Consider the following 24583-nt stretch of genomic DNA (forward strand, 5'->3'; position numbering starts at 1 on the left):
TCGCCGCCGACTAACCTCCCGCGCTGGCGCCTCGGCTGGAGCGCGCAGAGCCCGGGGCCCGTGCGGAGTGACCCCGCGTGTCTGCCGCCGCCTCTCGGCTCGTGTTTCTCCGCAGAGCGGGCTCTCTTCGGGGAGGGGGCTGCACTGGCCTCAGGACCCCCGGCAGGCAGGCAAGTTCACACAGCGCGTGTTTGGGCTTTCGTCGCGCGCCCTTTGAGTGGGAAATCTAGACTCGCGAGCGCGAATTGTTCAGGTCACGGGGTCAGGTCCAGCAGCAGCGCGCGCGCGCGTGCGTATGCTGTGCTAGCACGCCGTCCAGATTTCCCCGGGAAGTGTCTGAGCGCCGCTACAGCACTGCGGATTTACGGCGGCGCTAATGGACGCGCAGCATTTGGGGTTTGTTTAAATGTAGATAGACTCAGTGTGACAAATAGGCTGGATACCTCTCTCTCTCTCTCTCTCTCTCTCTCTCTCTCTCTCTCTCTCTCTGTGTCTGTCTGTCTGTCTGTCTCTCTCTCTCTCTCTCTCTCTCTCTCTCTCTCTCTCTCTCTCTGTCTCTCTGTCTCTCTCTGTCTCTCTCTCTGTCTCTCTCTCTCTGTCTCTCTCGGTCTCTGTCTCTCTCTCTCTCTCTCTCTGTCTCTCTCTGTCTCTGTCTCTCTCTCTGTTTCTCTCTCTCTCTAAATGCTTCCCAGCTGCATACTTCAGTGCTCTGAGATATAAACAGAGTCATTTGGGGTGGTTTGGTGTGAAATGGTTCCCTCTAGAGAAACTTACACACTCTGATGTCTTTACAGTGGTGGTGATGGGAACCAGACGTCACCGTGTCTACAACACAAATATAGACATTTTATTAGTTATCCAAAATCACCAGCGAACCATCTCTTTTCTCTGGGGTCTATTTTACACCCTGCGTGTACCCCTCCACCACAGGCTTTGGGTCTTAACCTTCTAAAACGATGCCTCAAACACCAGGCAGTGTATTCATAACCATTTCATGGAAATGTAGGGAGCTTGGAGACGTTAACCTCTGTGTGGATGATGCTGATGAGGGTGCTGGTGTGTGCCACTCACAACCCTCGGGGATCTGTCTACCGGTGCTGGTGCTCCTCTGGCATTGGTGGCTTCCAGATTTCCCAAAGCATTCATGGGCTGTACAATTCACCCCATGCCAACTCATCTGCTGTCGCACAAGCACAGCACTCCTCAGACCCTCCCCTCTCTCTTATATTAGACAGTCCTCACTCCCTGAGCTGTGTAGCTTAGCTGCAGGCAAATTGTCTGAATACCTCGGCAGCGAAACGTTTAACTCTCCGTTGGTTGTAACATTCACTCTAATTAAAAGAGACACAGCTTTGGCACAAGTTGTGGTGCTTTATTAGCCAGCTGTTGTTGGCCACAGCCACGTTGTACATGAGCAGAGTTTTCTCTAAGGCCTGAAAGATACAGTCCTGCTCACCATTATTGGCACCCATGATGTTTAAGTACATAATGTGGAATATCTCCTGGAAAAAAATGAAGTGTAACAGCTTTTTTCTATAGAGAACTTCTGTTTGATACAAAAGAGACAAACAACATTTAAAAGTAAAAAGAACAGGAGAGAAAAAATAGAAAAACCTAAAGCTTGCTGTGGCACTGGTATGGGCACCCTTTACAGTAAATCAGTATGGAAACACATTTTGACTCACCTGTGCTAAATCACATATTAGAATCACCTGTGATAAATTGTCAGGGCCCATATGACATTAATTACCCAATGAATGATGACTTGAGTGTTTTAAGAAGCCAATTGTTATTCCCTGTTCCTTTGTCACAACGGTTAAGACAAAGGAGCTGTCTGAGGACATCAGAAGTGCTATTATTAGCCAACACAAGATCTCCAAAGGGTATAAGGCCATCAAGACCTTGGTATCCCTGTTTCAACAGTGCGCAATGTTATTAAGAAGTTTGCCATGCATGGAACAGTCAAGAACCTACCTGGACGTGGAGGGAAGAAGAAAATCGATGAGAGATGTCTTCGACGGTTGGTGCGAATGGTGGAAAAAACACCACATCAAACATCCAAAGACCTGAAGGCCAACCTGGAACAGTCTGGGATCATGGTTTCAACGAGTACCATACGGCGCACACTAAACCAAGCAGAGCTTTATGGGCGAAGGCCAAGAAAGACACCATTGCTGAAGAAAAGGCATAAAAAGGAAGACTCAGCTTTGCCAAAGAGTACCTGGACAAACCACAATCCTTCTGGGAAAATGTTCTGTGGACCGATGAAACAAAAACAGAGCTTTTTGGTAATGCACACCAACAGTTTGTTTACAGACGGCTCAATGAAGCGTATAAGGAAAAGAACACCCTACCTACAGTTAAGCATGGTGGAGGATCCATAATGCTGTGGGGCTGTTTTGCAGCGGTCTGGTACTGGGGGCCTTGTCCGTATCACAGGAATCATGAAATCGGAGAATTACCAAGAGATTTTACAGCAAAATGTCCTATCCAGTGTAAGAAAACTTCATCTGAGTCGAAGATCATGGGTCCTCCAGCAAGACAAAGACCCAAAGCATACAGGAATGGTTGAAAAGGAAGAAATGGACTGTTTTAAAATGGCCAGCAATGAGTCCTGATCTCCATCCCATTGAAAATCTGTGGGGTGAGCTGAAATTTGCCATTGGGAAAAAGAACCTTGCAAACATTCAAGAGCTTGAACAAACTGCAAAGGAAGAGTGGGAGAACATACCAGCTGAGAAGTGCAAGAAGCTTATAGATTGGAGGCTGTCATCACTGCCAAAGGGTCTTTAAAATGACGGCATGTAAGCTGAAAAGCAATGTTCTTCGTTATATTACTTTGAACCTCCAATTTAAAAAATCCTGATAATATAAATTTGGTACATTTGCATTTATTTCTGAAGATATTGTACAGGTTATGCAAAAAAATGAAGGGGTGCTTATAATGGTGAGCAGGACTGTACCAAATGCAGACGCTCAGAGCTACACAGGCGAGGGTTCACGCTTTCTCAACTGCCACAGCAGACGCGCAGTCGGGTCTCACGCAAAGATGGCTTACGTATTCAGTACTGAGTGTTTTAACCGCCACAGCAACGTAAGAACGCCCAGCGAGTTCGTACAGAAGCACCGAGCGCAGTCCTTTGCGTGGAGTATGTTACCGGCCTAAAGCTTCAGCTCACGTCTCATTACTTCAGCTCTCGGTTCTTCTCTCTCTCTCTCTCTCAGTTCTTCCTGCTCTCTCTCCATCACCCACCCCCGCGGACTAGCCCGGCCTTCAGTAAGAGTCCTTATCAGAATTACTTCAGTGAATAAACGCTGAAGAAGTAGCAACCTAAACTAACATGTCTTGACCACAGTACAATACGCTGCCTGATGCCTGAGACAGAGAGAAGGATTTGGCCTAAATCTTATTACAGACATTCATAAGGGAGGGGTATAAGCAGGCAAAATAGATCCCAAGGAAAACGTAGTATTTTAGATTCACTACTATTTTATCATCAGCAGCATTACATATAAAAACTCAGAAGACCAGCCTATGGCCACTGCGGGTTTCGGACAGTCAATAAATGGCTATATTTGTGTCGTAAACATTGCTGCCTACATACGGGTCCAGAGCAGCTACTGTTGCAACTGTATCCCCCTTGAAAGATCAATAAAGTGTTGTTTTCTAATAAAATGTGTTGTTTTGTAAGCAAAACAAGCCGTGTTTCCTCGTGGAGGGCAGCCAGACATACCCACAATGACCTGATCCGACATCCTGAGCACATTTGGCAGCACTACAAGCGCTTGCACACGTACTCCTGTGCCGCGTCCCACCTGTTCTCTGTGTCATCACTCTACTTAGCCCACGGACACAGGTGTGAATGACACACAAATACAAAGAGCGTGCAACACACCTGCGTCCCTTTTACAAAATCAGCGTGCATAACAGAGCGGGAGATCTAAAAACACCCCTGTGCTGAGGGCAGGCATCGTTCAGCACTGAGCTCGTACCCCAGGGACAAACGTCATTAACGCCCAAGCTGTTCACACCGTGTACCCAATGTACCATTAGGCTTTAATTAGCCATTGTCAGCGATGATTTATGTGTTTATAATCCTAAATGGATGTTCCATGTTGACCACACACACACACACACACACACACACGCACACACACGCACACACACACACACACACTTTCCTTGCCAAACATCTGTCTGTTTTGTGATTGCTGTGTTGGATAAGGGAGCTTTATAAGCGCGGCGCACACGGCTGGAGGCAGGTACAGACAGCAAGCGGGACGGGAGACACTTCGAGTTTATTGGAAATCACTATCTTTTTGGGTGTCTGCTGCCAGAGTCCTTGATGTGTAAGGGGCTCTCTGCTATACCCTCATCATGCCTGGAGAAGTGAGTATGAGTGGGAGTGTGTGAAGCAGAGAGAGAGCGAATAAGTGTACAGGAGTTTTTTCAGTTGCAAGTTGACTGAAAAGTTGTACGCGTGTCTGTTTTAGGGCGAAGGGGATGCGGGTGATGTTAACTCACCTGACGGAGAAGCCGCACAAACATAGGTAACACATGCACTCATAAGTGTATGGAGTTTTGCATGTTCTTTGGTTGCTTGACAACTTTGGTTTCACGAAACTTGCATGAAACTACATTTTGCTTATTGCGTAATGTGACGTGTCCTGCAACTTTTTGGGCTGGCTTTATATGGTGAAGCTTTTACACAATCAGTTGCATGCTATGAGTTGCGACTGGGCAGCTACATGAAGCATTTGAAAAACAAAGTTGCCTGCAACACATTCAGTTACTCCACTGGTTAGCCAAATTAGCAGTTTGTATTTTTTGATGTGCAATGTTGTTCGTGCTATCAAGCAACTATTTTGGCTGGTTATACTTTTGGTGAAACTTTTATTCAGATGTTCAACCACCCAGTGAGCAGTGTTCATTGACCCGGTGAGATCAGTTTTGATTGGCTGTTTCATGAAACTTGGTCCATGAAGTTGAAACGTTTGCAACTGTTGCGGCCGAGTTTCACGGAGTTTCACAGGATGCCTTGCTTTATACAACTCAAGTGCAATTTAGTTTAATGTCCTGAAGGTTTCAAGCAATTGAAGTTGCATGAACGTTTTACCATTTGAAGCCAGCATTAGACCCCATTTACACCCAGTCATATACGTATTAGGCATTAGTGCGAAATGATCTGCTAGTGGAATAAGACACTTTCACTAGATAAAATGACTTGGAGCAAGAAAAAGTATGTCGAAATGAGTGGAATTATCACCTTGAATGGAAAGTATTAGATAGAATTTGCAGAAATATGTTTATGGCCTAGAAGCAACGGTCACAGGCCAGGTCTCAATCGGGTCTGAAATAAATAAATTAATAAATCAAGCACAATTTTGTGCAAGGAAAGTGATCTAGTGCTGTTGTATCTGTCTCTCTCTCTCTCTCTCTGTCTGTCTGTCTGTCTCTCTGTCTGTCTGTCTCTCTCTCTCTCCCTCTCTCTCTCTCTCTCCCTCTTTCAGAGCTCAAGAAGAGAAGACCGTACATGACTTGGAGTCTCTGCTGAACAGCAAGTGTAGGAGCCGTTTACTTCCCTTCTCTTTCTGCCCTTTAACCCTTTTTCTTTCATTCTCACCACTTCACCACTTCTCCTTTCCTCACAGTAAAACCACGCCTTCTTTAGCTTCCACTGCCTCTCACTCGCTCCCTGTTCTTCTTTCTGCGTCTGTCTTTATGAACTGCTCCTCTCTGTGTTTGTCCCTGGTTTCTTCCATTGATGTCAAACTGACCCCACTAATACCACTGTTGAATTAAAGGGCTCATATCCTACGTTTTTACTGTATTTTATCTCAGGTTCATTCACAACATTTGCCTGGTTTTGTGCACACACTTAATAATGATGGTTCTTCAAGGGTTCTCTAATAAAAAAAAAGGATTGTGACTGGTTTTGGTACACCCTCAGAATTGATGGTTCTTCAAGGGTTCTTTAGTAAAGAAAATGGATCTATATAGAACCATCCATATAGAACCTGTGCATGACTTAAGGGTTCTTTGCATCGTGAAACATTTCTTCAGACTGATGGAGATTGTGCTGTGGATGTGTCTATATAGAAGCTTTTTGAAAAGGGTTCTACTTAGCACCAAAAAAGGGTTCTTCTGTTGTGACAAGGCTGAGATTTTGGTGCCATACGGAGCCCTTTTCAAAAAGCTTCCACATAGAACCATTCGCAGCACATCCTGCATCAGTCTGAAGAAACTTTCATGATGCAAAGAACCCTTGAATCATGCACAGGGTTCTTTGAGTGTTGATGGTTCTGTATAGATCCATTTTCTTTACTAAAGAACCCTTGAAGAACCATCAGTTTTGAGGGTGTACCAAACCAGTCACAATTCATTTTTACATGACCTTGACCTCTTTATCCCTTGGAATTTAGAATCAATCAATCAAAAAATAAAAATAATATTAAATAAATAGATAAAAAAGGGAGGGGCAGTCGTGGGCTGGAGGTCAGGGATCCAGCCTTGTGACTGGAAGGTTGCCGGTTCGACCCCTGAGCCGACAGCACGTGACTAAGGTGTCTTTGAGCAAGACACCTAACCCCCAACTGCTCCCCTGGTGCTGTGGATAGGGCTGCCCACTGCTCCGGGCAAGTGTGCTCACTGCCCCCTAGTGTGTGTGTGTTCACTAGTGTGTATGTGGTGTTTCACTCCACGGATGGGTTAAATGCAGAGGTGGAATTTCCCTGTTGTGGGACTAATAAGGGTCACTTAATTAAAGAGGTTGTTCTTGTTACTGTGCCTTTAAGGCTGATACATGTAGCTCTGTTCTGATTGGCTGTTCTACATTGTGCCTGGTTTGAAAAGCAGTCTGGACTGAAACACTCCTTATAACGTCAGTGTGAGTGGGCGGGGCTAAAGTGCTGTAGGCTAAACGGCGATGTGCAAACGTGAAGATTTCTGTGACGTTGCAAAAAAAACCCCAGTGAATTCAAAGCAGCCTGTTTTTGCGGTTTAGCTCCCATATATGAACTGCGTGAAACAGAGAGCGAATGGTATGTCCTGAAACTTTAACAGCGTTTAGGAACTACGTCAGACTCTTATTTTCAAAAAAGCCAGACGCTTCTCTATGAGAGAGGCCCTTAAAAGAGTACTCTGGCGTTTTTCACCATCGTCTCTGCTGAATCAGTTTCACACCTTCATCCGTTTCCACACCTTTCCCAGGGCTGAGTTGAGGCAGGATTATAATAGAAGTAAATGGGGAGGTGCTGAAGCTCAAGTGACTGCCGTCTGACGTCTATTGTGTTTTGCATTAACGGGTGAAATATTGTCACTGTCAAGAGAAAAACAAGTACTTTAATGACGGTAACTACGGAGCCCCACATGGGAACATCCTGTATAAACAAAATAATGCGTGGCCACAACTTAATAAGGCGTGGGAACGGGATAATAAAACTGTGGCCACAACTTAGTAAAGCGTGGGAACGAGATCTTAATGCGTGGCCACGACTCAGTAAGCCGTGATCTTGTTCCCACGCCTTACTAAGTCGTGGCCACGCATTAGGATCTCGTTCCCACACTTTACTAAGTCGTGACCACAGCTTAATTATCCCGTTCCCACGCCTTATCTAGAACTAGGCTGGTCAGCAATTAAAGTACTTACGATATGATTCACTGAAAAACTGCGGCATAAAAGTCTAAAGGATGCCACCTGGATCTCTGACACGCTTCAAATATCCGTGTTTCAGTCAGAGGTAGTCAAACCCAGCTGGGGCTGAGTCCCAAACGGCTCTGTGCTCCCTAGATAAAGAGCGTGCTGTGTAACATTGAGCTTAGAAAGTCTGTCTTCTGCTGTCTAATAGTGACTGCCCGTCGAGTCTGAATGTGGATTAATCACAGCTGGTCAGTTTTAGCGATAGTTTTCATTGTTGGGGTGCAGGAGTATTTAAGTCCCTACCTAGTGCACTATGTAGGGAGCAGGGAGCCGTTTGGGATTCAGCCCCAGCCTGGCGTAGTCAGACTGTCAGAAGACACGCGGTGGCGATTTGGTGACCAAAAGTTCTTATAAACGGAAGGTTTTTGAATCAAACAGTGCCGTGCGGTCATATGTTCACTCTTATATGACAAAAAATCATGAAATGACCGCAGTTTAGAGCGACTGGCGACAGAACATCGTTCTCCTGGTTCTGCGGTCAGATACCGCACGCTAAAGGAACTATATTTCTTGGCGGAGTACTTGTTTATGTGGATTATTTTTAATAATAGCTTAAATAATTATCAAAAACATCATGTAATTTAATACATTTTATGTTGGCCACTGTTTTATATAAACTATAAGCCACCAGAGGCCGTGGGTTAAAGCGATTTAATCACGGGGAAGGGAGTTCGCGTCGTGCCGAAGAACACCCTTCCCATGATAAAATCCCAGTAAGCCGCGGCCTCCGGGGGCTTTATTACTTTATTAATTTTTATGGTGAGTTACTGTAAAAAGTGTTTATTCCAGGCTAATTTTGGGGCGTTTCTGTAGGTCCATTCCTCTTGAAACAGGCAGCGGTGGAGCTCAGATTATGCTGTATGCTGAGAAATGACTGTGGTAACTGCTTATATGTGAGCAGATGGAGATGAATTCTGCTTCTTCTCTTTTCTTTAACATCCCCCTTTCTTTCTTTCTTTCTTTCTTTCTTTCTCTGTCTGTCCGTGAGCAGCTGGTCTGCAGGCGTTCCGCTGGTTCCTGCGCTCTGAGTTCAGCGAGGAGAATCTGGCCTTCTGGCTGGCCTGCCAGGACTACAGAAGCTCCCCCGAGAGCAGACTGGCCGAGAAAGCCTCCAGCATCTACACCCAGTTCATCAACCCGGACGCCCCTCAGGAGGTAGGAGAAAAGAGGGTGGGGGTGGGAGGTGCAGGGGTGGAGGTGTGGGAGAGAAGTCCTGACACGTCTCAGCTCCACAGCGAAGCCTGGATGTGGTTCGGGGTCACTGAGGAAGACCAGACTGCACATGTACACGTGTACAAACCTGACTAAAAGCAAAGGAAGGGATTCAGTATTTTCCTCTGCTGCTTTTCCACATTCAGAGCATTTTTAAAGATAATTCTGAATTTTCTGTAACCGAATTCAGGCCCTTGTTTGAATCATCGAATCAAAAATGAACCAAAAGTATAAACAGCCCCAGTAAAATGACACGTTTTGTTGATCTTCTAAGCGAAAATTAGTTAAGACGCCCTCCACAGAGACCAGAGAACACAATGTGCAATAATAATAATAATAATAACAACAAATCCCCTTTGCACTGTATACAAATGAGCTCTGTCCTGATTGGCTGTGCTGTATTGCGCTTCATTCAGAAAGCAGGGCTGTGAAACACTCCTTATAACTTCTGCACGAATGGGCGGAGCTAAGCTGCCGTAGGCCGAATAGGCGGATATGTCGCTGTTGTCAGAACAAAACCTTGCGTCTCCATTTTTCAGTTTTTGACGTCATTTAAAAAAACACACACAGTCTTTTACGTTGTGGGTGAAGCTCAGGATGAATGGGCCAAAGAAAATGACCTAAAACCGCTTTAGAAAAATGTCTGGTTCCGTCGACCTGCACTAAGAGTAGAGTACGTATTTTGTCTCTCCTGTGAAGTTCCCATTTTGGAGATACGAGGTTTTGGTTCCGACAGCAGTGATGTGTTTCCGTGGCTTGTTTTCCGTACGCAGACGGTATGAAACGGGCCACTGAACCCGCGCTGGTGTTTTTCAGGTGAACCTGGACAGCGAGACCCGGGACGCGCTGATGTGTGTGATGGACGAACCCGCCACCAACATGTTCGACGAAGCCCAGCAGCGCATCTACTGCCTGATGGCCAAAGACTCGTTCCCCCGCTTTCTCCGCTCCCCCTACTGCAGGTCCACCCTCAGGGCACTGTGAGACCCCACTCGTGTTGAGGGAGCCCTGCAGTTGAAGCGTAATGTTCTGAATCACTTGTGAAGCATCGATTTAAAGATCAGGTTAGCGCTGATAGCACTGTGCTGGCGTAGGGTAGCTAAACGGTACCATGCAGATGTTAGCACTGTTGTGTGGAGCAAAGATGTCTGGCTGACTTATTGTGTTGGTGCTGTAAAAGTAAAAAGATACAAATGAAAAATAAATATTAAAAGAAACTGGACTGGACTGGACTGGACTGGACTTTACTTCTACACCATCAGGTTTAATACGCTACTCAGCTGATTCAGATTTCATCAGATTTCATCCCCGACAACAAGAGCTAGTATTATACTATAGTATAGTACAGTATAGTATAGTATAGTACAGTATAGTATAATAAACACCGATCAGGCGTAACGTCATGACCACCTCCTTGTTTCTACACTCATTGTCCATCTTATCAGCTCCACTTACTGTATAGCTGCACTTTGTAGTTCTACAGTTACAGACTGTAGTCCATCTGTTTCTCTGATACTCTGTTACCCTGTTCTTCAGTGGTCAGGACCCCCATGGACCCTCACAGAGCAGGTACTATTTGGGTGGTGGATCATTCTCAGCACTGCAGTGACACTGACGTGGTGGTGGTGTGTTAGTGTGTGTTGTGCTGGTCTGAGTGGATCAGACACAGCAGTGCTGCTGGAGTTTTTAAACACCTCAGTGTCACTGCTGGACTGAGAACAGTCCACCAACCAAAAATATCCAGAGAACAGCGTCCTGTGGGCAGCGTCCTGTGGGCAGCGTCCTGTGACCACTGATGAAGGACTAGAGGATGACCAACACAAACCGTGCAGCAGCAGATGAGCTGTCGTCTCTGACTTTACATCTACAAGGTGGACTGACGAGGTAGGAGTGTCTAATAGAGTGGACAGTGAGTGGACACAGTGTTTAAAAACTCCAGCAGCACTGCTGTGTCTGATCCACTCAGACCAGCACAACACACACTAACACACCACCACCACATCAGTGTTACTGCAGTGCTGAGAATGATCCACCACCCAAATAGTACCTGCTCTGTGAGGGTCCATGGGGGTCCTGACCACTGAAGAACAGGGTAACAGAGTATCAGAGAAACAGATGGACTACAGTCTGTAACTGTAGAACTACAAAGACCAGCTATACAGTAAGAGGAGCTGATAAAGTGGACAGTGAGTGTAGAAACAAGGAGGTGGTCATGACGTTACGCCTGATCGGTGTGTAGTAACTAGTTGAAGAACACAAGCGCTCTAGAACTGGAATGTCCAGAACATGCGAGGTCTAGAACTGTAAGGACTGGAACAAGTCATGCAGCAAGACAAAGCCGTGAGCTTTTCACCATTAGTGCAGCAGTAATCAAAGGGCTGAACAGCAGGGTGTTACACACTTACCAGGCGAGACTGAGTTAAAGTATTTGATTTATTGGGGGGAAACGTCACAGACTTTCAGGGAAAAGCACAAAACAAAATGCAACTAGCTACAGTTAAACCAGTGAACCGAATGTGTTGCATAAACTAAAAAACAAATGATAATTCGCTGTTTAAATGCACCGTTCTTCACGGCTATAGGTGCGCAAAAGACCTTCATGTGAACAAATACGATGGCTTGATAAACTGAAAGAGGAACACGAATATTAAATATGAAAACATGCATTAAAGCAGGGGTTGGCAACCCAAAATGCTAAGAAGAGCCATTTTGTCCTTTCAGTATAAAAATCAAACGACGTTTTACGTCCATTTTACCATCTTGGCTGTAAACGTGTGCCAGTATGTTTTAACGTGTTAGTACAGGCCAAAAAACATAAACGAAGACCAGACTCTGCTTTCAGCCTTCGCTCAGCTAGAGCTGCTCCTCTCACATCTCCAGCAGGAAACCTTTCAGACTTCTTTACGAGGCTGAAGTCGCTTCTCATTCGCCGGCTTCTCGTTCACATTTTCCTGTTCCACCTTAAATGCACGATTGTAACTGCCGCACCATTTAAGGTGGAACGGGACAGTTAGCACAAGAAGCTTGCGAACGAGAAGTTGACTTGAGCTTTGTGACTTTTTAGCGTTTGACTGTTTCACGTTGCAGATTAAACGTAGGAAACCAGATATTATTAAAGCAAATAAGTCTCCAAATTATCGATGTTCCTCTTAAATCTTACTAGCTAGGCGAGACTGTTGTCTGCATTGCTATGGTGATCAGCACTCTGGGCACCAGCCTTGAGGGTTAAAGGGTGAATCAGCAGTTCTACATCAACTCCAGCGTTTAAGACCATTTACTGTTAAGCTGCTGAAAGACCAGCAGAGCTTTATTTTACTGTAAAGGAGGATTATTTTATTTTTACCTTCTAATCTGATTCAGCTGTGGAGCCGCGACAGAGCAGCAACCCCTGCGTTAAGTCAACTGGTTGATCGTATCCCACACTCCATCTGAACAAGCCACACTCACTGCACTCTGAATACGTTCCAGCAGGCGGTTTATTCCAAAAATCATACAATACAAGCAGATGGTCTTACAGCAGCGAGGAGGACGTCTAAACAGGAAAGCAACAGTTCACTGCTTCACAGAGAACTGAAAATCAGCCTTCAGCCCGACTGTATGGCTGCACTGATTCTCCTAAATGTAAACAGATTCGTTTCATGATTATATCGCAGGACATTATCAAAATATTCCAAGGTGCTAAACCCACTGTAAGTCATTCGAGGCCTGCATTATTTTGATTACTGGGTCTTGTGAAGCCTCTTTTACTGGAAAAGACCACAGAAACTCACGTCTATCAGTCAAACATGTTTTTCCATAATTCCCCCAGTTTAGCCTTGGCCCACCCACTAGGCTGCCCCGAGCTTCCCCTGAGACACATGAAGAGCCACCACATCTTTTCAAACTTGCGTTCTGTTCTTCTCTAATCGCTGTGATGCAGATCAGTACTGCTGTCTGCGGTAACTGACCAGGCTACAGAGACGCGGCACACAGGCACCAGGGTGTTGCTTTAAAGGCGATCTTCAATTTTTTCAAAACCTCTGTTCACAGTGGCGGTGATAGGAACCAGACATCTGAAGCATTTAACGTCTCTGAAAGCTCCTTCACAGACGGACATCACACAGTCCCGTCTGCTGTACCATCAACATCAGAATCCAAGAAAATCACGGCTCTCACACAAAACCCTCATATGTCCATTGGTTGTTTTTTTTTAAACACTGGCATAATTGGCATTGTGTTCAAATTCCAGGATGAACGGACCAACGGAAGTTGTCCGAAAGTACTTGTTTGAAATATTTTAACATGAACTTCCGTTCTAACTTATGTTTCTCAAAGTTTTGGAGGGATGAAATGAACATATTTGCGTTCTACACATTGCGACCCCGGGTTCCCATCACCACCTCTGTAAAGAAATCTGAGCCTGTAAGTTTATCTACAATTCCCATTTCAACCACTGAACAATGCAGAAAATTTTAAAAATCAGTGGAGTTCCCCTTTTAAACGGTCGGTCAGTTCAGTTCTCCTTTACGCCAATGTCTACCCATGATTTAGCCACTGCACCCACCTAGTGGCCAAAGACTGAATTACAGGGCACTGAACCAGCTTAAAGTCCTTTATGTTGGTTACATTCTGAGAAGTTGTGTATGGGCATACAGCGGGGGGGTTATTTGGAGGGTCCGGCAGCTGTGCTGGGTTTCGGGGGTCCTCCTGCGCCCTCTTTCGCTGGCGGAGTCTTGAGCACGCTGAGCCTCTTGTGTAAGTTGGTGCTGGCCTTCTGAGTGATCTCTTGCTCGATTTTATTCCTGATGGCCACGTCCAGGTCCTGCAGCAAACAGCAGAAAGGAACACACGTTTACACAGAACAGCCAGACCTTCCTCTCCAACCAGCTCACGTCTCTCAGATGCCACAGACTAAGAGCCCTTAGCAAGAGAAATGCTCGAGTTGTTTGCACGCTGTTCATATTCTCTTCACTTAAATAACAACAGAAATGCTGAAGCTCAGCCTCAGTTTCACTCTGACTCAGCCAGGTTTGGCCATATGGGCTAATGTAGCTCCACTCAGGTGTCAGCGATGCGACAAGGCTGGGTTTTTACAGCAGCCTGTGAAATAATCCCTTAGTTTTGCCTCCTCTTCACTCTTTTCAACGCCATTCACATCATTCACGGTACTCACACGCTTGTACGGTTCCTACTAGAAAATGAATCAGACTGCATGTTTAGACTTAAAGGGTTAGGGTTTTGCAAAATTGTTCATTTAAGCGTTTAGAGGTTTGGTGTGAGATGCGCCTTTCTAGAGAAACGTGTTCGCCACTGTAGGACTAGGAACCAGACGTCTGTGTGTCTACAGTACAAATATCTCCATTTCATCTACTATTAAAAAACAGCCGCTGAACTACACGCCTTGTATTTTACACGGCACGCAGATGGTGGTAAAAGTGTTAAAATGGAAAAAGTTTTTTTTCAGTACTATTTTTTGCTTACAACGCCCTGGACGTTGCTCTCCACCCTGCCTGCCTTTGGTGTTGGCGCGTTGAGACACACAGTGTCAGCAAAACTGTGCTGTGATGGACCACAGTCACACCTCGCTGTCCTACCCTGTAAAACTAGCGAGCAGAGCAGCAAGTAGTTCGTTGTTGACAGCGTCAATCCAGTCATCCAGGGTTCTTCTGCTTCGGCGCTGGCAGGTGTCGTGTCCGATTCAGTTCTAACATCAAAATGAACGTCCCTCTTATAAATCAGGTCTTTGGGCGGCGCGTTCGCTGCACGACGTCACGCGACACTGGACTGAACGGCCGTGTGTGTTCACCCAATCCCCAGTAATAAGCGTCTGGTTCCTTGCACTACAATAGTGAACAACTCTCACTCAACGTCTCCAGAGAGGTGCATTTCACACCGGACCACTCAACGATCGAGTAATTCTGCAAAATGGGTGGAGTTCCCCTTTAACGTGGAATTTTTCAAATCTCAAAAAACGTCCTGCTCCATAAATCGTGTGAACAGTCGTTCAGAGCGGTTTGGTGCGAAACGCTCAGAGTCAGAACTGATGGGAACCAGACGTCCGAAGAGTTTAACGCCTCAAAGCTCCTTCGCTCACAGTCAAACTCGCTCATGTGTGAGACACTGTCTCATGATAACTTTGAGAAGACTCGGGCCTGAAATAGATATCGCTGGAAGAAAACCTCGTATCTCCAAAATGCTTTAATTTTAACGTAAGTCAGGGGAACCAGACGTCTCTCCAAGTCATTTTGGGCCGTTTCTTTTCATCCATTCATCATGAAATTTACACACATTGTAAAAGACAACAGGCGAATTCAAATGATGTCAAAAACTGAAAAACGCTAAAAATGGAGATACGAGGTTTTCTTCCGACGGCAGCGATATTAAAAAAAACATTAATGCTGGGGACGTGCAGGCGGGGAGTTGAGACGGCAAAACACTCAGGAGACTGGATGGGGGGCTCGCTGGTGGATCTGGACAGTCAATAAAGTGGCTGTATCTGTGCTGTGGACATGGTGACGTCTGGTTCCCATCACCACCACTGTCAGGCTTCCCTACAGTGAACCGTTTCACACCAGACCACCCTGAATGACCCCGTTTACAGCCCGAGGGCTCACGTGCACGGATTTTGGCGTTAGCGTCAGGAGGGTCAGTGTCCACTGGTCACTGGACTGGAGCTGTGAGATCTCACCTTCTTCAGCTTCTGCTGCTGGACAACTTTCGCCTTCTTGGGCGCGATGATCCTCCCTGAGTGGAACGAGACATGAGAGGAGGGAAAAGTTTAACCAGGACTGCAGTTTCTACATCACTCCATCACTCCTCTCGACACTCTTTCACTTTTCTAATGATGTATTCATGCACTCTTCATTAATACACCGCTTTCTTTCCTTCCTTCCCCCGTTATCTCCTTCTATCCTCCTACCAAGCAGCAGGATGACACTGCCTGCTTTCCAAGTTCTCCTAACAAACAAATCCCTTTTTATTAAAAAGACACGGCGCCCGCCGGTGACATCCTGGATTAATAATAATGCGCGGCCACGGCTTAGTAAGGCGTGGGAACGAGATCCTAATGCGCGGCCACGACTTTGTAAGCCGTGAACTCATTCCCATGCCTTACCAGGTCGTGGCTTTTAAGTCCTGAAGGTTCGCTTGGATGTAACGTCACGAAGCCCCTACGGAGCCCCGCTGGTGACATCATGTATAAACAAAAATATGGCGCGCGCATGACTTAGTAAGCCGTGATCTCGTTCCCACGCCTTACTAAAAAATAAGCCTCGGCCACACCTTATTAAGGAGCTCCTAATGCGTGGCCCAGGCTTATTGTTTATCTTTACAGGATGTGATCAGGGGGGCTCCGCACGAAGCCGAGGGTGGCGTGTTTTTTTCGAATTTGCCGTTCCACCTTAACTGCGGCACCATTTAAGGTGGAACGGAAAAATTCGAAAAACAAGCCAAACTCCAGCCTCCGAATGAAGTTACAGCAAAACGGCAGGACACCATCCGGCTCGGCCGCGGGCCGCGAGGCCGGTAAAGGGTCCCGTTTTCGGCTTGAGCCGGTCACGTGCCGCGCCGTCCCCTCGCGCCGGGAGGCTTCTTCTCCCTTTCCGCGCGTTAAAGGCGGCGCTCTGGGCGAGTGGCCGCTCTCTGACCGGCTGCTCGGGCCGCCTCACCTCCTTTCTTCGGTCCTTTGGGTTTGTTCTGCTGTTTTCTGGCCCCTCCGGGTCGCTGCGCCTTGAATTTCAGCTTGCCCTGCGCCATCGCGAACGGAAACGAGGAGCTCCGAGTACTACAATACAAAATAAAAGCTTAAAGCAGAATAAAAGTCCCGCCCCGCTGGCTGGGCCCTCAACCAGATAAACGGCGCACTAAATATCCAGCGACAGTCGAAAAGCATTGCTCGCGAGCACGTACCGGCGATAGCGTGTTTTAACGTGTTTATCTCGTCCGTTAACTCACATTTCTGGGATTTCTTTTCTCTTCAGCGTTCTGCCCCATGCAGTGGCTGAGATCTGAAAGGCATTCCCAGCGGTTTGGTGTGAAACGGTTCAGTGTAGAGAAACCAGGGAAGGAGCTTCCACAGGCATTCAACTCTTCAGACGTCTGGTTCCCATCACCACCACTGTGAACAGTTGTGACTCTAAGCTTCTCTAGGACGGAGCATTATAAGGCATTATAAGGCAAAATAGTCCCCACAGAATTTTTTTTTCCAGATTTCTCAATTTTACAGTCAACTTTACAAATAAAAACCTTGGGACACTCGTGTGGGTTCACTGGTGGTTTTGGACAGTAAATAAAACCCCTGGTTCCCATCACCACCACTGTAAAGACACCGGAGTCTCTACAACAGACCACCTCACATCAAACCCCTCTGAATGGCTCTGTTTACTTTATCAACCGTTTCATTCTGCAGAAAATGAGAAAAGCTGTTCCCCGTTAAATTCACAGAACAATGATTTCTCTGTAAATATCACCACCACAGCCTGTAGCTGCTGTACAGCGTTATTATAAAGAATCCTGTAAACTGATCCACTCGGTGCGCCTGTACGGAATAAAGAGTCGACACCAGTTTGGCAGTTTGGACTTTTTCCACACGGTGGCTTTTTATTTAAAGTCACTTTGCAGTCCTCCTGTTTTACAACATGCCTCAAAAACTCTGTCAAACTGGCCACACACACACACACACACACACACACCCACACGCACACACAGCTGTGGGCAGCTGTACTCATCCTGCACACAGCTGTAAGCAAGGAATCTTTGATATGAAATCAAAAGTAGGCACTTTTGAAGAAGACAGCACTGCAGTTTGACCCCAGGTGACCCCTGACACTTGTACTGCCTTTCCTAATGCCAAAAACAACAACAACAACAACAACAACAACAACAACAACAAAACAGAACAGGAAAAAAAATAAAACCTCTGTAACTCAAACCACAGGAAACAGGAACACGCTTGTGCCACTGTGTGATCAATCCAATGCTTTTATCATTGCCCGCCGGTTAATCTGACTGCATGAAAAACCTTAATTCAGCTTTTAAAAGAACACAACAACCTTAACTTCGAAAAGTACGTTAACCTGGCTGAACTGTTAGCAGAGCAGAGTAATCGAGACATTACACAACGTCGTCTTATTGGAGTTTAATGTCAGGGCAGCCAGGTTAACTTGCTTCCGAGGGAAATCCCACTGATTTTTCCAGATTTCTGCAGCCGTTCAGTGGTTGAAATATAAATGTGGAACAGTTCATTCCAGAGAAACTTGCGGACTCAGATTTCTTTACAGTGGTGGTGACAGGAACCAGGGGTCACATTTCCCCGTACGGCACCCTGCAACATCCCTCTTTGTCATGGTTGGATTTTAAAAATTCCTTTTAGCCCAAAAACTGTGTCTCAGCCATCGGGCCACGCATTCATAACCATTTCAGGTAACGTCTTTCTGCGACGGAGCTTTTAGAGGCATTCAACTCTTCAGACGTCTGGTTCCTATCACCACCACTGAGAACCGTTCTCTGAGAAAGTTTCTCTAGAACAGGGCGTTTCACACCAAACCGCTCTGAACGACTCTGTTTACTTCTTAAACATCTAATGCAGAAATGAGGGGGGAAAAAAATGGGTGGAATTCCCCTTTAAGACTGATCTGATTTACTACGCCGTGGTTTTGGTCCTGGCTTTTCCATTAGTGCGGTTTAGCTACTCAAGGTTGGTGCGTTATGTTTACATAACAGACAAATTGCAATCGGACAACTTGCTTGTGCCACTAATGGGTCTGCACAATATACAGTTTATCATTATTACAGTATCAGCGTTTCAATACTGAAATCACAACAGGCTGCAAGACGCAGACGTGCCCTCTAACCAGCCGCAGTGTTTTCTCCTGACCAATCACAGCTCTGGAGGAGTTAGTGTTCCGATGAATTCATGCAGTCCAACAAAAGACAAATTTGGTCAAAATAACAATAATAAAGTGATGGATCTTTAAACCACGACCCACTACTGATTCATCGTACCTGCGGTGTGTAGTCTTATAATCACTATATGTCCCCATCATGCGGCCCTGGTCAATAATAATGCAGGAAAGGTGGTAGCAGGTGACTGATTAAGGTACGTTACAGCTGGACAGGGAATAAAGCTCTAAATGACTTAATCTCTCCTAACACATCAGAGACGTCTTCTGTCAACAATGGAATACAATACATGGAGTATATGGAGTTGATTATAGCTGAATATGATGATATTCAATTAAATATGCACTCCTACGTTGGCCAAAGTGAAAACCTCCGAATATTTTTTTAATAAAAAAAAAATTCCTTTAGCTGCTTAAGGTGCTTAAATTTAGTGTCTTATTCCACCACATTTGAAATGTTATATTACATCGAATTTCTTCCCAGTGAACCAAAACTCATTTGAATCATGCTGGAATTTGAGGGTTCATGTAACGTTGATTTGCTTCCTAATGAACTGTGAACCAAATCAGGGTGAAACGTCACAACACACTGAATCACTGAATCATTTCCAAAAGAATCATAACTGAATCAAATCAGGGTGAAAGCCGGAGTTCCACGATGCACTGGACAATTTCTTACGCATCAGAACCGACTGGAATAAGGAGCGAGTTTACATGCACTTAATAACCCGGTAACTGCGAAAATCCGATTTGGTCAGAAATCCGTTCACATGCATATGCGCAATCAGATAATGGGATAACTCCTGGTCTACATGAGCCAGACAGTGATAGGAATTCTGCTTTACAACCAGCCAATAAATTCACGGAATAAGACGTGACGTAAACGTATGGTGAAACTCAAATGTCATTCTTTTTTTTTCTTTTTTTTTAAACATCGCGTCACGTTAGTGGAAAACATGAATATGCATCATCTAGAAGAAGAAGAAGAAGAAGAATATCCAAACTCTTAATTTCACTAAGCATGTAGCTGGTTTCAGCTTCTCTCCAAAAGTGTTCTGTTGCCAGCTCATGGGTGCTGCGTTAAGTGCTGCTTGCTGTTTTCTCCCATGCGCAGACTGAGAAAAATGAAAGAAATCCGAGTAAGAGCTCACATGCACTGAACCACCTGATTGCTGAGCTAAAATCCGGCGCTCTATCGGATTTCTAGGCTTTACTCTGATCTAAGAACCTACCGTTTACATGACCACAGGATTAATCAGACAACAATCAGGTTATTAATTGCATGTAAACAGACTCGGTGGATAAATCTGAGATTTTCTAATTCACACTGAACTGTTCTCTAAAGAACTGGACTTGATTCATGGTAAAAACTAAGATCAATGATTTGTACCGAACGACTTCCTACAGATCCATAAACGAACCAAACTTCCAATTTCATTATTTACACTGAACTGTGTCCAGCAACTGGAAACGAATCGAAATATACTGAGATTTGAGATTTCATGATTAACTGCTTCCCAAAGAACTGGAACCAAACTGAATCTCTACCTGGAGAGTGAATCAAATCAGATCTTTACGAGGTCAGAGAACGACACCCCATCAGCACAGCATCACACATCACTCTGAAGTGCAACAGTTTAAAAAGGGTCAGGCAGCGAACTTTCTCTGTAAAAATACGGAGACTGTTAAAAAGGTCATTTTGATGTTGGAAAAACAGCAGATGTAAAGAGCCACTCTGAACCAACGTAGCCCAGATCTAGCGCTGATTTCACTCTTCCTTAAAAATTCTTCCTTTTAGCCTTTTTTCTCTCAGTGGCCATGAGGTTTTAAGACAGTAAGAGAACAGACAAAAACTCAGTAAAACCAACCTGTCTGTAGAAAATAAGAAAATAAGTTATCCAGTTTTATGTCTCCAAACCCAACTAGCAGCGCACTACTGCTGCATTGCATCCCCTGAAATTTCTTCATATATAAACGTCAAGAAAATCATAATTTATTCTGTTTCATTCAATAACAATAATAATAGTAGTAGTAATAATAATAATCATCTGACAGAATTGCACACAAGTGGAGAGTCGTGCTGGGTTGTCAGCACGTGAGGAGGCACTGAGCTTTAGCCCGAAACCGAAAAGGTTCCCACCATAGAGTTCCCCTGCTAATGATTAAAGGAGTACACCAGTGTCTTTCAACCTAATCTCTGTGTGACACATCTGTAGCATACGGTCAGTTACCATGGACAACAATTTCCCTGCGCTTATAAAAGAAGACAAAACACCTCGACTCAAAACGCGTTTGTAACAGAAGCTAATGGGCAGACACTGAAATATGCTGAAGCAACAGCCCATTGGGTTCAACTGTACATAGGTCCTGTAGCAACTGCCCATTGGGTTTAATTTTGAGTATGCTGTCATGAAACTGACCATTGGCTTCTATTATAAAGTAGGTACTGTAGCAACTGCCCGTTGGCTTCCACTGTAAGTACGTTCTCTAGGAACTGCCCATTGGCTTCCACTGTAAGTATGTTCTCTAGGAACTGCCCGTTGGCTTCCACTGTAAGTACGTTCTCTAGGAACTGCCCATTGGCTTCCACTGTAAGTACGTTCTCTAGGAACTGCCCATTGGCTTCCACTGTAAGTATGTTCTCTAGGAACTGCCCATTGGCTTCCACTGTAAGTATGTTCTCTAGGAACTGCCCATTGGCTTATACTATAAAGACATTTTGAATCAACGGGTTTTCTCTTCTTTTCTAAGTTGGGTTGAAATCATTGTTTGCTTTAGTGTACGCTGCAGGCAAATGGAGATCAGGTTGAAAAATGCCAGAGTACTCCTTCAACCACACTTAGCTTATCCTGATCTGGTCCCCCAAAGGCTGACCCCTGCTGTGCCCTTCTGTAGATAAAGTAGATGAGGTTTTACGCCACCACCACCAAACGTTTTCAGTTCCAGGGCCGTCCCGTTTTCTCTAGCCCAGGGAGGCACACTCTTTTTGGGGCAGGAAGCTGCCGGAGCACAGGCGAGCGTCTGGATTAGGAGGTAAAAAGAGTTTTCGTTTTCTTCAGTATCTGACAATAGTTAGTTTTTTCTCCCCCCTGCCTCCCCCAAACAGTGTTCACTTCCCTCTTCCTGCAGGGCCTCAGACCTCATTTTCTTCAGGGAGGAAGCAGGAGGAAGAAGGCGGGGGCAGTTCGCCATGGCGACAGAGGAGGTGCAAAAGGCCCTTGATGGCCTCATTGTGGATCATCACCTCTTCTGCTCCCAGATCTCTGGCATGTTCAAGTCCAAACGCTCTAGCGAGCGCAATGCCTGAACGTTCTCTGTGTAGAAAGCCACGTCCACCACCACCAGCCTGTAGATGGGGGTGGAGAGAGTTCATTAACAATGTAATTGAGTGACATTTTGACTAATAACACATGTATAAATGGACCGATCCAAATTCTGTGCATTAGTTTAACAGAACATCGGTAAAAATCCCATTCAACACACTGAAATACTGTAGTGCACATTTTTGCCTTAATATGTACATTTAGAGTATATTATTCATTTGATATTTATTTTGTATGCATGTCAAAGAAGCAGTGAGTAAGATTTAGGAGGATCTAGTAGCAGATATGGAATATAGTATGTAAAACCATGTTTTTATTAGTGTATAAATCACCTGTAACTGTGAATCAATGTGTTTTCGTAGGCCTAGAATGAGCCATTCATATCTGTAGAGAAGCAGGTCCAGAATGGACAAACCAACCACTGGCTCTGGCGAGCACCTTTCATGTCTTTATGTGGCTGCTGCTGCTGCTGGCCAATTATTTTGTGTTGTGAGAAGTTCGAAAACACAAAGTGTGTCAAATAGAGGATCATGACAAACAGAGGAGCACAAGAAAAAGGTGAATTCTCGTCCTCAAAGAAGCAAAAACATGAAGAAGCAAAACAAAATCTGAACAGGCGATGACAGAAAACATGACAGCCACTGTATGGTCTGCTACATGCTTGGAAAGGGAGGGATGAGGGAGGGGGATTCAGTTGGTTGCATCACCACTAGATGCCATTAAATATTACACGCTGCACCTTTAAAGGTCGAACTGCTAGGACAGACCAGGTGTAGTTCTTCTGATCATGTGACTGAGATTTTTAGGGACAAACATCTGCTTCACAGGCAAAATATCGTTCAGCATTCATTTTTAACTCACCCGTGCTGCGGACCACCATCGTTTATGACCCCCAGCCGAGATAGCTGCCTCTTCAGGTGCATCTTAAAGCTCGCATTGATCCGCAGAAACAACATCTACACATACAAACACGGGATCAGAAAAACCAGGCAAATTCTTGTGAAATGTATATGAATGAGGGATGTTATGTCTGTTCTGCTATGACTTTGCCTGATAACAGACTTACCTGTGTCTGCTCCTCAGGTAGGAGCTCATAAATAGCCTCATGCATCTTGGCCATTTGTTTGCAGACGTTACGAAAACACAGTGATGGCATCGGAGCTTTTACTTCATACTGCGAGAAACAACAATTCATTAGAGTGGAATTCCACACTTTTTACATTTGTGTATAGTTAACTGTACTGTAATTGGTAGGTCTGCAACTGTCGACTGCCCATCACGCACTGTAGAGTTCCAAACCTCCTCTATAAGCAACATCAGCACAAGAACTGTGCATCAGGAGCTTCATGAAAGGGGTTTCCATGGCTGTACAGCTGTACACAAGCCTAAAATCACTATGTGTAATGCCAACCGTTGGCTGGAGTGGTGTAAAGCATGCCGCCACTGAACTCTGGAACTGTGGGAATATGTTTTTGGAGTGATGACTCACGCTTCACTATCTGGAAGTTTGATGAATAAATCTGGGTTTGGAGGATGCCAGGAGATACGTTGCCTACTGGAATACATATTTCCTACAGTAAAGTTTGGTGGAGGAGGGATGATGGGCTGGAGCTGTGTTTCAGGCTGCTTAGTCCCAGTGAAAAGTGATGTTAATTCTACAGCACAAAGACATATATATATATTTTTACCTTGGACAGAACTTTCTCAAACAGACCGTCCATGATAGCCACCAGTTTAGCTGAAATCTCAGCAATGTGGTCATTATAATCCTACATGCAAACACACAAAAATAAACACATATCAGGCCAAATTTGTAACGTCACTTTTTATTCAAGCATTAGCACTGTTTGGTAGAACGTCCTCTTTAATGCTTCACATCTCTCACTTTAAAGCTTTATTTTAGACTAAAAGGATCCAGAAACCAAAGAACAGACACTATATTGTGTGCACAATTATTAGGCAAGTGAGTATTTTGACAATATTATGATTCCAAGCTGTATAAACTTGAATGCTTAATGGATTTAAGCATAGCAGGTGATGTGTATCTGTGTAATGAGGGAGGGTGTGGCCTAAGGAGGTCAACACCCTGTATCAAGGTGTGCATAATTATTAGGCAGCTTTTTTCTTTAGACAAAATGGGCCAAAAAAAGAGATTGAACTGATGCTGAAAAGTCAAAAATGACCAAAAGTCTCTCAGAGGGATGCAGACCTCTTGAAATTGCTAAGATATTGGGGCGAGATCACAGAACCATCAAACGCTTTGTTGTAAATAGTCAACAGGGTCGATTGAGAAGAATCGAGCGTGAAGCTACCAGGAACCCATCATCTTCCAGTTCTGTCATATTCCAGAACTGCAGCCTAGCTAGAGTATCAAGAAGTACAAGATGTTCAGCACTCAGAGACGTGGCCGAGGTAAGGAAGGCTGAAACCTGACCACCACTGAACAAGACACAAGCTGAAGTGTCTAGAC

General features: G+C 45.0%; 3 protein-coding genes across 6 annotated transcripts in view; 1 reads left to right on the plus strand and 2 right to left on the minus strand.

Moving 5' to 3' along the window:
* The first annotated feature begins 35 nt into the window (after positions 1-35).
* Positions 36-10139, plus strand: si:ch211-196h16.12 (regulator of G-protein signaling 5). Of its 2 annotated transcripts, XM_017712819.2 has the most exons (6): positions 36-170; positions 4227-4390; positions 4495-4551; positions 5512-5564; positions 8692-8855; positions 9729-10139. In XM_017712819.2, exons 2-6 carry the CDS (start codon positions 4347-4349, stop codon positions 9894-9896), a joined length of 486 nt encoding a protein of 161 aa, XP_017568308.1. In that variant the 5' UTR covers positions 36-170; positions 4227-4346; the 3' UTR covers positions 9897-10139. The 2 variants fall into 2 exon arrangements, with proteins under 2 accessions (XP_017568308.1, XP_017568307.1); XM_017712818.1 differs by lacking the exons at positions 36-170; positions 4227-4390; positions 4495-4551; positions 5512-5564 and adding an exon at positions 7854-8034.
* A 3349-nt stretch (positions 10140-13488) lies between these two features.
* c12h19orf53 (chromosome 12 C19orf53 homolog) lies at positions 13489-16674 on the minus strand. The gene is made up of 3 exons (XM_017712817.2): positions 16559-16674; positions 15580-15635; positions 13489-13713 (listed from the first exon to the last, which is right to left on the minus strand). The coding sequence occupies exons 1-3, from the start codon at positions 16644-16646 to the stop codon at positions 13555-13557; spliced, it is 303 nt and encodes a 100-aa protein (XP_017568306.1). The 5' UTR covers positions 16647-16674; the 3' UTR covers positions 13489-13554.
* Positions 16675-17458: 784 nt separating this feature from the next.
* The window catches only part of vps54 (VPS54 subunit of GARP complex), a 30519-nt gene continuing 23394 nt past the window's right edge, over positions 17459-24583 (minus strand). For 2 of the 3 annotated variants that reach the window (XM_037543611.1, XM_017712814.2), the window contains exons 20-23: positions 23802-23882; positions 23180-23287; positions 22975-23069; positions 17459-22136 (exon numbers count right to left, since the gene is read on the minus strand). In XM_037543611.1, coding sequence (XP_037399508.1) covers positions 22031-22136; positions 22975-23069; positions 23180-23287; positions 23802-23882 — 390 coding nt within the window. In that variant the 3' untranslated portion in view covers positions 17459-22030. The remainder of the gene's footprint in view (positions 22137-22974; positions 23070-23179; positions 23288-23801; positions 23883-24583) is intronic. The other variant, XM_037543610.1, reaches the window with a different exon arrangement.

Source organism: Pygocentrus nattereri, chromosome 12, assembly GCF_015220715.1.
Source record: "Pygocentrus nattereri isolate fPygNat1 chromosome 12, fPygNat1.pri, whole genome shotgun sequence".
In the NCBI taxonomy this organism is placed as follows: domain Eukaryota; kingdom Metazoa; phylum Chordata; class Actinopteri; order Characiformes; family Serrasalmidae; genus Pygocentrus; species Pygocentrus nattereri.